We start from the raw sequence: 15,847 nt of genomic DNA, 5'->3' as shown, positions 1-15,847 counted from the left end.
CTGTACTGTGCTCTATCACCTGTCCTGAAGGCGGTGTTATGGTTTTCCAGAAGCCTCTGGACCTGACTTTTCACCCAGGGTTTCTGACTTAAAACAAGCCTAACCTGAACTTGTACATTAGATGTTTACCCAATATTTTGTAGAACCAGATCTTTACATAGCCAGCCTTCATCCCTGATTCATGTAGTTCCTGTAAAGCATTACCCAATTTCATATATCACAGAAAAGTGATGCTTTTAGGTAAAGTGAACACAATGAATTTGTGAATATTACTGTGTATTTTTCTAGTTTCTGGAATCAACACAGCAGGAAGCAGATACTACAGACTGGCTGCAGTGTGTCTGGGGCTGCTGTGTGTTCTCCTGCTGGCTGCCATCACAGTGCTGTGGGTCAAGTTCAACAACCTGACTACAGAGAGAGACCAGTTACAGACCAGCTACACCAACCTGACTATAGAGAGAGACCAGTTACAGACCAGTTACACCAGCTTGACTACAGAGAGAGACCAGTTACAGACCAGTTACACCAGCCTGACTAGAGAGAGAGACCAGTTACAGAGCAATAATGTCAACATGAAGAATGAGATGGCCAATTACAGAAAGAAAAGGAAACGCTCCAGAAGAAACTGTCAGAATTAGGTGGGTACATAAAGCTCAAGTTAGTGATCATAGGAAACTACTCTGGAATTACTCTGCTAAGAACAGACAGCATGGTTTACATCAATGTTCTCCAGTTTAATGTTTCATGCCTGTCATGCATTCTTCCAATTGCTATCCACTTCTACAGCCTTCTCATTACTGTCAGAGGTGATTTAATCTGCTAGTGGCCCTGTGCTACAGGTGACTGGTTAAAATCTATGAATCATAAAGTTTCAGTTTCATTTATTGAAACGTTTTGAAAAGGCAGGGTACAACGCATAAAAACAGTGTTAACAGTGAAAGCATGAAATGCGTCAAACATTACAGTACATCATAAGCAGGAACAAGTTAAAATTAGGATAAAATTAAGAGCATAAACCCTAAAACAACTAGGTCATTTAATTAAGTATGAGGAATAAAAGAAAGTTCGTGTCTTTCAGTTTTGCTTGTTTGCACTAGATATTCCCTGCATCAGCAAAGTGAGTAATTGGGTGTTGAGGCTGTAGGCAGAAATCATACAGGTGATTGGGGGTGAATGATCCTTGATGTGTGACGAGGCAGATAAGTTGGAATGCTGATGATTCTACAGTATGGATTTTTGTATTCTCTCCAGTCCCTCTGAGAGGCTTTTTGTCAGCCCAACCCAAACTGGGCTAGCATACTCAGGGACTATGAAGGTCATGTATGTCTGTTTTAGAAGATCACATTTTTGAAGAAAACATTGCCTCTTTTGGCACACTACGTAATGAATCCTTGGCCTTGTCTTTGAGAGCAAATAATTAATTAATGTAGGCACCCCGAGATAAATCAGATGATATCTGAACTCCGAGCAGATTACAGGAGGAAACTCTACTGATATTTTTCTAGAAATAATGGAGACCGTGGAGAGGGGATGTAGTCTTCTCTCCTGGCTCTGATTACCATATCCAGTCTTGGGTTCATTCATTGTCGGTGAAAACTCTTGTTCCCATTCAACCACAGAATTCAAGGCAGTTCTTCATGATAAGTCTTTAAAACCCAAGAGGGAGTGCAGTCCAGTCCAGCTGCTTTCCCCTCATTAATTTTGCAGAGTCATCCTCCTCAGATGGAATAGTGTAGACCACTTGGTCCCATATTGAAGCAAATGTTTGGCCAGAGAGTCACACTCACTCTGCAAGATGGTGTGGTCTTGAAGTACCACAGCCCACCCATCATCTCCATAAGTGCTTTAACACACTTGAACCACTGTTTTGAGCTACAGCACTGCAATTCCTCCACCTCATTCTAGTAGTATGGCTGCTTTGCTTTCTTGATTTTTTTTTCCCCCCATCACTAGTAGTCAGAAACTTATTAGTAATTGATCCTCTAAAATAGGGGTAGAGTCGGTAGTGTTCATAAGAAGGCCCAACTGCCTCATTGCGTCTGGTGCACATTTTTCAGCACGTGATGTACTGTATGGGCTTGAAGGGCTATTTACCAGCATTCCACATAATGGTTGGATAGTTAAAGGAGCCAACCAGGGGCTAATGCGCAGGTAACATACACATGAAAGAAAAGTTGGTACAAATTACTGGTTTTCTTAATGCACCAGCCACAACCTGTTTCAGTCTGTGTCTGACACAGATGATTTCAGATTATACCTATTTGTGTCTCCAAATTCCTGGTCTACATGAGTCAGAGCAAGAACTAATGGACTCCCTGAATATTTTTTATCCTTTTTGCTATTGAAGAGATGTGAATGTAAGATTTAAGCTGGTGTTTTATATTCACTGGTAGACAACAGTGAAGACTGCCGTGATAGCAGACTAATATGACTGACTTGGATATCAACATCAGTGCCAGTTCTACAAATGCTATAACAACCTGTCCCATTAGTACATAGTAACAGTCACTGCTATGACTTAAAGCATTATATCTCAATCCAACCAATTTTAAATCTGAAAGCTGCTTTGTGAAGCTGACAACTTAAGCTACATTTTTGGTACAACTGGTTGGCGGTTTGTGTAGGAATTATTTCACTTTTAATGAAATGTTTGTGCAAAAATGCCGCACCATCTCATAACGAGCAGGAAAAGATCACTGTATATACAATTTAACCTCATCAGAGGAAAGTCCTGGTTGATGAATTGAGGTAGGACAGTTTTTAAAACTTGTTACCATGACTAGTTCATATTTATACTCGGATTATCTGCTATACGTGACATTTTCAGTGCTAACTTTCAATACAATGAATTTTGCCTCAATACTAGATGGTTGGACATCCCATTCTGTAAGCCATGGACATTAATATGGAGTTCTATCACTTGACGCATTTTCTCTGACGCACTTCAGAATAGTAGTTTTAATGGAAAGTGTATCTTTTTATCTGTGTTTACAGTAAAATAAGATGATTTAGAATGAATATCATGTGGGTCTATTTTTTGAGAATTATATTACTGACACCTCATAAAATATTATCTTTATTATTTTGAGATAAAGAGCCAATGTGCAGCTTCTGAGTTTCTGAAGCCCCTGATGTTTGAACATCTATGTTACATTTATGATGTATATAAAAATCTCAAAGTCAAACAGTGAGCCGGGCAAAACAGTCTTTTAAGCCTTATTTTTGTAACCTTTGTTTTACTATAGAGAACAATGAATTAGGAACTTTATTTGCTTACAATTCTCTCTAATGATGTGTTTGATATTTTCATATTAGCTTAACCTTTACACTATAACTGGGCTAGCAATGCAAGTGACAAGGCATACAGGCAATTACAGAATATATGAGTGCAACAACCTCTGATACTATATATAGTTCCAGACTGTACCACATATTGTGTAGTGTATGTAATTGCACTCACACTGTGCATTGAGACTTCTGAGGCAAACCTAATTACACTATGTGTGAATGGATATTTATAATTCACTTAAACTGATTTATCAAAATCTGCATAATTCAGTCATTAAGATGTAAACAAAGTCATTCATAGTGGTTTAATGTGAAATTGTGGTTCATTGTACACAAACATACCCACTTGGTTTTCTTTGTAAGGGAGTGAGAAGAAACAGGTCACACTCTCTCCAACACAAATATTGCCATTTTTTGCTGTCCAAAGTGTCAGCTATTCATGTCCAGAGTTATATATAATCTTGATAATAGTAAAACAGTGGTAAATCTGGGACATTTTTCTTTTGGTACTCTTTTGCCTTACAAGACACTATTAAAATTGTCTTAGATCCAAAGCTAATATCAAATCTATTGTAAAACAGTGTCTCAGACATCAAGCAGCATATTTACAACCATTTCATGTAACAGCTTTTCTGTGATGTAGCTTTCAGAGGCAGTAAACACTTTGAATGAATAGCTCCTGTCACCACCACTGTGAATACTTCTGACTCGGTAACATTCATAAAGATGGAGCATTAACTTCTCAATGACTGAATTATCCAGAAAATCTGAAGAATCAGATGGAAGTTCCATTTAATTGAACTGATCTACTAATGCAAGATTTCTCTATTAAAGAGCAAAAACAGAGGTGTTCCCAAAGAGTTTCTACCACATCTCTACTGAGAAGAAGAGCTGGAGTGAGAGCAGACAGGACTGCAGAGAGAGAGGAGCAGACCTGGTGATCATAAACAGCAGAGAAGAACAGGGTGTGTGGTGTGAGTGTGTGTGGGAGAGGAGAGAGAGAGAGAGAGAGAGAGAGAGAGAGAGAGAGAGAGACTACTCTTCTTCAGCTGTATATATTCACATTGTGCTATACTGTACCATGTCAGGAGTTCATCACTAAAGCATCTGGCAGAACTGAAGCTTGGATTGGTCTGACAGACACTGACACAGAGGGGGTCTGGAAATGGGTGGATGGCTCAGCACTGGCCACTAAGTAAGAGACCACTGAACTGATCTCTGCTCATGATGCAGTTATTCACTTATTCTAAGAAGTTCTAGAAATGCAATAGTGAAGATAATCTGATTCTCTGTGTTTCAGGTTCTGGTGGACAGGGGAACCCAATAATTATGAAAATGAGGACTGTGCTATGACTGGCTATAGAGGTGCTGGATCTGAACATGCGTCAACCTGGGCTGATTATCCCTGTGGTTACCTTTTAGTTGGAATCTGTGAGAAAAGTCTGTAATTTAGTCTACATGAGAGTGAACAGTAAAAAACTGATTTTTCCATGTTAAAATATTGGAATCGTATATTGTAATATTTCACACTGCTAGCCTATTAGTACAGCATTGCCCTTAACAATATTTTTAACAAGATAGGGATTTAAGTACAGAGTTGAGTGCAAAAATAATATTCAAACTTTTTAAATCTATCTGGATGCTTGAACTCAAGGACTTGAGTCTTTGCTAAGCCCTGAGCCCTCAGTTACTGTCTGACAAGCTTTCGAGCCTGGCATTTTAACTACTAGCCCCAGTAAACACACATAGCCCCATATACACACACAGCCCGCTACAGCATAGACATTTCTTTTCTATGCTGTCTTATGAAATTACACATTAAGCAGTGTAATACTGATTAATTCAACAGTGTTTGAAAACTATTTCCCCTCATTTTATGACTCAAACACATGCATTTTAGAGCTCCCTTGGTGTGGACAGGGTCAGTTTATGGGGAACCTAGCCACTTCCTGCTCTCCCATTATAACAAAAATATGAGTGGACCCACATGTGAGTCCTCAAAAATGAGGGATAAATGGAGCTATAAATGAAAGTGTAATATGTTTATAGCCATTTATGCTGAAACTTTCTTTCATGAACATACATAAGGCACTATATGCGATTTCAGACTGTGCCTTCAACATGTGGTGGTAATATGAGGGAAGACTGATTGAGGGTGAGGGAGAACTCTGAGAACTGGGGCTGGAGTTGAGGTCTGTTGAAGGCTAGGACTGTGTGATCTTCACATGATGAGAAAGGACAGAGGTCTAGCAATCTCTGTCCTGCAACAGCTGATTCTGAAGTGACAAGAACTATAGCAGCTTGGGTAGAGAATCTGGTACGAGTGTATGCCAGTAGAATATGGAGGAGCTGGATTCAGAATCAGGTGTTGTTCAGATGGTCTTGCATTGGGGTATCTGAGTTAGACAGAGTGCGCTAGGGTTAACAGGGCTTGGTGGAGAAGTTTAGCCTAGGAAGAAAAGAGAAGAATGCGATGAGAAGAAAAATTAAGCAGATAAATTTGATTCAGTGTCACATCTTGATGGTGGCATGGTGACATGCTGCTTAACCAGGTCTGAAGCCCTGATGAGCAAGCTGAGGGTGACAGTGGCAAGGAAAATCTTCCAGTGAGGAAAAAAATATTGAGAGGAACCAGGACTCGACAGGGGAACCCATCCTCCTCTGGTCGACACCAGATTGTGTAGATTGTGTTAAACTTGGCAGGCAAAGGGGCTGGATGAGAGTAAAGCAGACTGTATTCTCCCGAACGGAATAAAATGGAGCAGGAATGGCTGTTAGAGGGCAGTTGCTGAGTTGATGGGTGTCATGACTGAGGCAGTTGGAAGATGCTCTAGTCACTTGACATGGAGTATCCTGTTGGCAACAGCATGGTCGTTCAGTTATAACATTGGATGAAAATCACTTGCTTCAAATTTAAGGCCCCAAAAGGCCAGCGATGGCAAAAGGACATGGCTCCCAGGGACAGAGGGCTGAATGGGATGAAGAATGGTCAAAATGGCTAGGAGAGCAGCAGATTACCGTGGCACAGGCAGCATCGTCACAAACGAACCAATGTTAGTCCAGTCTGGGGGAGTCGAGATAGAGCTGATCCAATGAGCACTGTATTGGGCCCATAATCGATACCTGCATTGGTATCGATATATCCCTATTAGGAACCCATTCATTTTGGATTTGCTTTTCAATGTTTTAATTTTACAGCACAGCTTAACTTTCGGCACACTGAAGCTGTATGGAAAACGCTGAGAATGGTATGTTGTAGTCTAAGGAAACCCCCAGCAAAGACAGTGGACAATTCTCTACCATAGTCTAACTCTTTGTTGATGTCCCTTAATATTTCATTGTTTTAACAGTAGACGTAAATAAAGCATTATGTAAAAATGTTATTCAAATGAGTCCTTTCTAGTTCTCTGTCTGTTCTCTTACTCAACACAGTTATTATCACCTGTGGAACATTGTCATCATCTTCCTTTCCATTGTGGCTCAGGGTCCACTGGCAGCCAGGATCCACTGACTATCACAAATTTTATTGTTACAACATAACCATAATAGGAAACTGCACATTAATAAATTTCATTTTCAAGAGGAATAGATTTCCAGTGTTGCTAAAAAGTGCATGTTAAAGCCTGTCATGATTTTCTTTTAACTATTATCTGTATTTTCCATGATGTTTTTACTATAAACTGGCAGAGAGAGAATGCTGTTTATATTTTCTATGGTGAAATTATTTCATTTCACCTCCTTCAAATCAAATGTCTTTAGAAGTCTAATGAATTCTAATGCATTACTGCCTGATGGACTATCACTATGTAAGTTAAAGTCCCCAGAAAGAAGAATTTTATCATAGCTTGTGGATACGATTGACATTAATTTCTCTTGGGAGGTCTATATATCACAATTAGTAACATTAAAGTATCACTAAAAATGTTGATTGCAACATACTTAAGACATACATTCACCAATAGTGGGATTTTTCCACTTAGTCACTATTATAAATACATGCCACTCCTCCTCCTCGCCTGCCCAGTCTTACTGTATGCATAAAGCTGTAGCTTTTAAGAGCAGCTTCAAGTAGAGTTTGTGCCATTTTCACTTTGCCACGTTTCTGACAGAAACAAATTCAAGCTTATGCTTTCTGATAAGATCTCAAATCAGAAGCGTTTTGTCATTTAGTGACCTTTACATTGAGTAAACCAATCACAGACAGTATGTCATAGACAATACCTCCATTGTGTTTACTACTTACCCATCTGTTGTTTATTGCCATTATGTCCAGTAAGGCCTGGTGTAGTACCTTCTCTAATGATAGACCCACGGCGGATTGGGTGTAATCCTTCCCTGCAGTAAAAGGCCGGTCACTCCCAGAAAGCACTCCAGTTGCTCACATAGCCAATGCCATGTTCTCGCACCAACCTTGGAGCCAATATTGAACTGCGTAGAGCCTGCTGAACACCTTGCATCCACTCCGGTAGGTGGACAGAGGTCCCGAGATGATGATCCTGGCCTCGGTTCTCTTCTTAACGGTGTGTAGAAGTAATCCAAAATGCTCCTTGTGTCATTCATTCCCACTTGAACGACCACGGTGCCAATGTCCTCGTATTTGCTCAGAGCAGTGGGAAACTGCCTGGAAATATTCAAGACCCAGGCACCTGGAAAACGAGATAGCAGCATTACCTCTAGAGCCAGCTGCTTTCAGATGTCTGACGATGGAACGTCCGATTAATAGAACACTGTCCTGAGTCGTTGTCCAAGGCGCTAAAGCAGGTGGACAGCTGAGGGCTTTGAACTGGTTACTGGAGGTGAAGTCCGCCAAAGGAGAATTTGGTGAAGACCTTCTCTTTCCCTGGCCACGCTGGCTTTCCCAGACTTGCTCTGGTGTGGTCATGAAGTTGGGGAATCCTGGTGTTAGCTGTGAATGTAGCGATTCGTCTGGACAAGTGATAGTTGCCACCAGATGTGAAACCGCCGTATACAGGGCTTCCCAGGCTGCTTCAAAATGCATTTTCCACTTGTGGGGCTCGGTCTCCCACCCCAGGCAAGTCCTGATTTGCCGATCCAGCTGCTGCAGTTCTCTGGTCAACATCCGGAGCATGTGTTTAGTGGCTGCCGCCATTTTCTCAGCATCCACTGAGAAAAGTAAAGGTTAGTTCAAAACTAGAAAAAACTAAAAATAAATGTATAAAGGGGTGCAGCTATTAATGAATAAAGGTAATATTTATATATTCAGTTGTGATAAAAATTAGTAGATAGTGATTCTCAGCTTATCAGTCTTTAACTGATAAGTGTCTGTGCTTTATAAATTTATCACCTCAATATCAATAGATTTTACCAGCCAACCAGTTTAGCAGCTGGGCCCTAGTTTTTATGATTCAAACTATATTAGTCTCATAGCTCCAGCACAAAACTAAACAAGCACAGTTCGGACAAAAAACATGTCTAGGCTGACTGTAACTCCATATTAATGCCCATGGTTTCAGATTGCGATGTCCAATAAGCTCATAGATGCATGCTGGTCAGGTGTCCACATACTTTGGAAATATAGTGTATGACCATCCAAACTGAATACAAACCTTTTTCAAATATACTTAGATCCAAAATGCCACCAGATGATCAGTTTTCACTGCAGCAGAAGAGCTAAACTCAAAAATGTAATAAACATGTGATCGAAGATAACAAGATCAAAACCTTTTCAGGTAGATTATAGGATGTGTGTACAGGGTTATAAACATGCGATGCTTGTTCCGTATACCTGACCCAGACTGCCCCACAAGCCTCATTCAACTGTCAACACAAACATCAGCAGCACCCAGCTGTTGTTTGACTTATGATATAGAGAGATATTTGAATTAGCACTCACGCAGCTAGACAGATGATGCGAGAATTAGCCAGTACGTTAAAAACTTGCGGATGTGGTTACTGTTAAATACGTGATGTCGTTAAGCATTAATGCCAAGCCAAATAATATTGATATATATTGAATGAAAATGTATATATATATATTGAATGAATATTGATATATGTTGAATGAAAATTTATATATATTGAATGAACATTGATATATATGGAATGAACGTTGATATATATTGAATGAACATTGATATGTATGGAATGAACTTTGATATACATGGAATGAAAAATTATATGTATTGAATGAACATTGATGTACATGGATCGAACATTGAGATGAAAAAATTGATAATACATTGTGTGTTGTAGCCTTGAATCAAAGTTCATTATATATATATATATATATTATTACATTAACTAGTGCTGTCATTGTCATCCTGTGGATGGGCCGAGCCACAATGGCTTTCCTTAGCGTCCCAGACAGTGTGGCTCGGCCCCTTTCCAGACTGATGCCACTCTACACACACACACACACACACACACACACACACATGCACTGATCACCCATAACATTAAAACCACCTCCTTGTTTCTACACTCACTGTTTCATCAGCTCCACTGACCATAGAGTTTCACTCTAGTAGTTCTACAGTTATAGACTGTAGTCCATCTGTTTCTCTGTATACTCTGTTACCCTGTTCTTCCATGGTCAGGACCCCCATGGACTCCCACAGAGCAAATATTATATGGGTGGTGGGTCATTCTTATCACTGCAGTAACACTGACGTGGTGGTGGTGTGTTAGTGTGTGTTGTGCTGGTCTGAGTGAATCAGACACAGCAGTGCTGCTGGAGTTTTAAACACCTCAGTGTCACTGCTGGACTGAGAATAGTCCACCAACCAAAAACATCCAGCCAACAGCGTCGTGTGGGCAGCGTCCTGTGACCACTGATGAAGGACTAGAGGATGACCAACACAAACTGTGCAGCAGCAGATGAGATATCGTCTCTGACTTTACATCTACAAGGTGGACTGACAAGGTAGGAGTGTCTAATAGAGTGGACAGTGAGTGGACACTTGAGTGTTTAAAAACTCCAGCAGCACTGCTGTGTCTGATCCACTCGTACCAGCACAACACACACTAACACACCACCACCACATCAGTGTTACTGCAGTGCTGGGAATGATCCACCACCCAAATAGTACCTGCTCTGTGAGGGTCCATGGGGGTCCTGACCACTGAGAAACAGGGTAAAAGGGGGCTAACAAAGTATGCAGAGAAACAGATGGACTACAGTCTGTAATTGTAGAACTACAAAGTGCACCTATATAGTAGGTGGAACTGAAAAAAGAAGGAGGAGAAACAAGGAGGTGGTCATAATGTTATGCCTGATCGGGGGAATATATATATTAACGGTTTGATATATGCAGATAAAATATATTTAGTGTTTCTAAGTATTTCAGATGTTCACACTATACCTTTGCTGTGTCTTCTTCTGTGTCTTTCACTGACATGACTTCTTTTTTTTCATTGGGCATCTTCTTCAGTTCCACTGTTGGAATTCCACGTTTACTGTCATTTTTCCTTTTTCTTTTTAATGCTTTTGGTTCAGGGATGTCTTCTGGCACACTGAAGTACTTTGACTTAAAGTCTTTAGGGTCTTTTTCCTGTTTTTTGGCCCATTCCTCTTGTGATTGCTCTAGATTCTTCTGCAAAGCTTTTAGAGGTTTCACAAGCAGTTTTTCTGGGAAGTCCAGTTGTAAAATATGTTCTTTGTATCTTCCCTGCATAGAAGTATGCATCTTTCGAACAAATTCTCCTGGCCTAAGAGACTTCTGTTTTAAGAGGATGTTGTTCTTCACAATGTCAAACCATTTTTCAACGTGGCAGTTTGTGTCTCTTTGTTCAATTTCCTGTTTGAGGTTGCTTACAGTTTGGTCTGATCCATATCTTGCCAGGTCCCCTAGTAAAATCCCACTCCATAATGGGTAAATGCACATGTAGTTTTCAAAAAGCACATCAAGAATCTGAGGGCAGAAGTATGGATTATCTGCTTCCTCTTGAATGCCTGACACCTCTGCAGTTCCTTTTTGAAGCACACTGCGAAAATGTGTAGTAAATGGGGATCTTTTCACAATACTTGTTGCTATTTTATGATCCCTGTCCTCTGGAAGGGGAGCTTTGAAGTCTTCACTGGCCTCTGAAACAGTGACTTCAGAAATCTGGTCTTTGAGAAACTGGATGCTCTTCTGTACTTTTCTGGATTCCATTTTGGTCCCAAATACTGTACACATGTTTCCAAAAGTGCTGTTAGCTGCATCCATGTGGACACAATCCTGCAACCTTGCAAAACAGAAAGTTGCAAATTCTTTCAGCCCAGAATCATTTGTTTGTCTCCCAAAGCTTTGTGCAACTGCTTTCAGGGCATGTGCTGAGCAAAGGTGTAACACAGTGAACATCTTTAGTTCTCTTCTGGTTTTCTATCTTTGTAAAATGTCCATGGCTCTCTCCAAATATGTCATTACATTCTCTTTATTGAATGTCAACAGGGAACTTTGCACTAAAGCCCAGCTGTGGTCTGTTTCAATCTTACTGACTTTTATTGAGGTGAATTTTGACAATTTCAGTTGAAACTGTGACAGCCAGAATGTAATCGGAGGAATTGAATGCTCATTGCTGAGCATCTCTGCAACAGGTAATGGAGGAATGTTCGGTCCCTCACCAGGCAGGGTAAGACTGTAATACAACACTCTTTTCTTCTGTTCTGGTACCTTTGACACCACACCACCTGTGGCATCAAGATACAAATTCACTTGCTTTTTCTGCCGCACGAGGATTCCAAGTCCAGTTTCTGTGTATAAATGCAAAGCAAATGGGTCAATCTGAAGGTGCTGCACATACCCAGGAAAATTGTAGCTTCCGCTGTCACATTCCTTGATTATCTTCTGGGTCAAAATCAGTTCCATGATGACATCATGGTGCAGGCGTTGACTTTTTTCACCTCTGATGAAATGACTTTAAGGATATTCTTAGTCAAGCTCCTGGTGATATTGCCAGCCATTAATTCTTGAGGAGGAGTAGCTGCTAGTTGTCTGTGGTATTCATTACTCACACCTTGACCTATTGTCCTTGCAATTTTTCCCCTTCTGATGTTACTAGCTAGTCTGAATCTCTTCTCTCCTCTGAGATGTCTAATTTGTCCTATTTGGCACACTCGAATTGTTACCTTTTGACCTTTAATTGGTCTCTTCTTCATTTTAAAAATGTATCTTGCTTTACAAGTGGAAAATGTGCACACTGCGTGTACTGTCAAATATGGACATCTTTTTTTCCTACTGCTTAGCTTTCTGACATTTTGATAGCGAAATGAAAGTGTGCAGCTGGGATTTCTCTCTTTGAATCTGTCATAAATTATATTAGACCATGGTCTTCTCAGCTGTGCATGACCTCTACGAGGAGCAATCATTTTCCACTCCCTCCTCGATACTGTAATCTGCAACATTCTGGGGGGATCTGATATTGGTCTCAACCGGTCTGTCCCGATCTGTTCGTCAAGATCATTTGTTTCATTTTCTGAAGTGTACTCAATGCAGCCATCTTCGCCATCTTTGTCAAGTTCAGATTTTATGCAGTCATGTTCCAATTTTCCCTGCTCTACATGCAGTGCATGACTGTCAATTTTGTGTTCCACTGTTTGCTCTTGTTCTTCGGTTACCTCTAAAGACTGACTTTAAATATTTTCATTCTGAAGAAAAGGCACCTGAAACTGACACTTTGTAACTCTGTCTCGAACACTTTGTCTGTTCTGTCTCCACACTGTCCTAAGCCACTTTTTGTTTGCCTCTGAATCTTCTCCAAACAATTGAATAGATATTTTCCCCCAAATGTCTGCATTAAAATCAACTTCTTCTGAAATGTCATACTTCGAGAACTCACTGACAACAGTGTCAACTCCACCTGCCAGACTCCATACATCTTTCCTGACCACTGTCTTCCCTTTCTTTACTCTACCCATTGGCTGTATTATAAATGAAAGCAAAAATACACATGGCATGACACAACGTATGAGCTTGTTTTTGGAAAGATGCTAAAAATATTATTATAACATTTTATGCACTGAATGAGTTAATTATTAGTAAAAAGAGTATTAGCATTTTGGCTACTTTAGCTGCATCTTGGTGCCGTTAAACTGGTGATAAGAGTATGTTGTCACTTAGGATGTTTATAAAGACTCTAAACATCAAGCTACAACAAATATTACCATCTAGAAAATGTATCTTTAGTAAAATTAAACACATTTTAAATCGCACTTACCTCTTTGCGATTTTTTGCACATGTCGACCTTAAGAAACTTTGGAAGTAGAATAGCCCATATTGCAGCGCTCTACCACTAGAGGGAGACTGCTGTCTACTGAAACATTAACATAATCAATCACAGATAAACAGATAAATAAATAGTATGTGAGACAGAAATACATAGGTGAAGTAAATACGGTGAAAGAGATTTATAACAACTACATGTGATTATTAATGCATAGCCTGTAGCTGTAATATGTCGTCTGAAAATAACTGAAATGCTATACATTATTAAACAAGTATACAATACCTAATTAATACTATAAAACCTTTAAAAATATAAACAACATTAAATGAGTAGCAACTGCTGCTGTTTTTGCTTTATAAAAACTTCTACAAATGAGGTGGGATGAATTATTAATAGAATAGTTTGAAATTCACAAAATTATTATAATGGTTAAGTAATTGATTATAGTGGTTACGAAGCTTCTGAAAGTTTTCTAAAGTCGCTGCTGTTAGCTCTGTGTTTTAAACCAAGGGCCAAATAACAGTTAGAATATTTATTGAGGAATCAAAGTGTGCATTAATGGACACTTCTTGTGGTTCACTGTAAAGGTGGTTTTACCTTTGTATCCTGAAGGGTTTTGAAAAGACATAGACAACATTCATTGTTTGTTACCAGATAACAAAAGGTCAGTAAAATGAAAGAAATGAAAGAAGTTTGCAGTCCTCCTTATAACTCAAAGTAAATGACAATTAATCTGAAATCTAGTATATTTGGCCATTTTCCCGTGGCTCATTTCTATATTAACAGCATTTAATATAACCTGTAACTGGTAACACCCTGCAAATAAAGCTATAATGGTTTATTTAAATCAGTATACTTTTACAGGTAAAGTATGCTCAGTACTGTTAGGACAATTATTGGCAAATACATTTTATTTACAGGTTTATTCAAAGTCCTTTTTCTAAATTAAAGTGGTGTGTATTTCTAACCATAATTTAGAGCAAATAACACAATTAATCAGATGTGCATGGACACAGTGTTTATGGAGCTATTGATGTTTTATTGTCTGACGGTGTCTACTGTTAGCACGAACAATTAAAATATGTATTTAAATACACTGAAACGCTTTGGAGGAAAACGCTTTGGAGGAAAACAGAGGCGTGTGCATGGATGTAGGCTTGGTCTAGAAGTGCATGATTTTTCTTCCGACTGTAAAACGTGTCTCAGTTCTATGGTATTAACACAAAATAGCGGTACGTTAAATGTCACCCAAACTGCAGAAGAACAGGTGTGCATCACTCTCTGTGGTCGTACTGTCATGAATATGTAAGTCTTAACTGACTACCGTAGTCCGATCAAATGGTATTAGCGCCGAAAAGACGAATATCGAAAACAAAACTAACTTTACCGTGTTAAAGCGAGCCACATACAGGGCTGCACAGCATCTGCTCAGTGAGTGACCTGCATTCAAATGATTTGTAATGCCGCACATCAACTGGATAAAACCAGCGCGAGGGCTGCGTTCTGCCTTTTCCCGCGAAGATTCAGCGCCAGGTTAGAGTCATATTATATTAAATATGTTTAGTAAGTTAAATAAACCTGTAAACCGAGACATTGATTTAAAACGGGTGTGTTTTATGGTTGTGACTACTGTTTTCACATTAAGGTCGTAGTGGGCGTAACGATACATTAATTAGTGTGCTGATGTTAAATTTGTCTGATTTTCTTTTTAATCTTTTGCTGGTTGTTTGTAAAAGCTGACTTTCGACCATGAATATAAACAGAAGCGCAATATCATTTAGAGCTTTCCACTTTTTCAGGGATTAGAGAGATTTTTTACAGAACATAATCGGAAATCGGATCAAAACAGTCTTCAGTTCTTCTGTTTTAAACGCGGCTGGTTAAAGGTGACTGTGGTAGTGTTCAGTTCACTAGTTAGTGTAATTGCGTTAATAACGTTGTTGTCGGTTCTGTTTAGCGATGTTTGTCGTAGAGATTTCGGTTCATAAATGAATGTCGTTCCCGCTGCGCTGTCGGAGCTGCGCCGCGTGCTGTGTCTGCTCGAGCCGCTCTCTGTCTCCACTGCAGCGCCTTAGCTGTGCTGCTCCGTGGGAAGCGGTGTTTGTAGGTGTTGAGATGTTTGGACTGTCAACCAGTAGCTGCATATAATCTCGGACATACTGCCTGGTGATCTTGTAACAGCCGAGTACAAGTGTTTAATGGTTTTTCGTCCGAGGCGCGTCCAGTGTCGAGTGTGGTAAGTTAGCGCTAATGCTAATCAAGTTAGCCTGTCACCCAGCTAGCTAAAGGTTTTTCAGTAGTAACGGTTCCTCATACCTGCTGTCTGTCTGGCTTCCTCATCATTAAACTCACGTATTTTTTTTGGCATATTACTGAAAAACCGTGATGAAC

At 39.7% G+C, this 15,847-nt stretch overlaps 1 protein-coding gene across 1 annotated transcript; it reads right to left on the bottom strand.

Annotated features, from left to right (window-relative positions):
* Positions 1-10,461: 10,461 nt before the first annotated feature.
* LOC118803722 lies at positions 10,462-15,353 on the bottom strand. Its single transcript, XM_036564207.1, has 2 exons — positions 13,447-15,353; positions 10,462-11,983 (listed from the first exon to the last, which is right to left on the bottom strand). The coding sequence occupies exon 2, from the start codon at positions 11,589-11,591 to the stop codon at positions 10,605-10,607; it is 987 nt and encodes a 328-aa protein (XP_036420100.1). The 5' UTR covers positions 11,592-11,983; positions 13,447-15,353; the 3' UTR covers positions 10,462-10,604.
* Between the last annotated feature and the right edge of the window lie 494 nt (positions 15,354-15,847).

Source organism: Colossoma macropomum, unplaced genomic scaffold, assembly GCF_904425465.1.
Source record: "Colossoma macropomum unplaced genomic scaffold, Colossoma_macropomum, whole genome shotgun sequence".
Taxonomy (NCBI): domain Eukaryota; kingdom Metazoa; phylum Chordata; class Actinopteri; order Characiformes; family Serrasalmidae; genus Colossoma; species Colossoma macropomum.
This window is presented reverse-complemented; position numbering and strand designations above follow the sequence as displayed.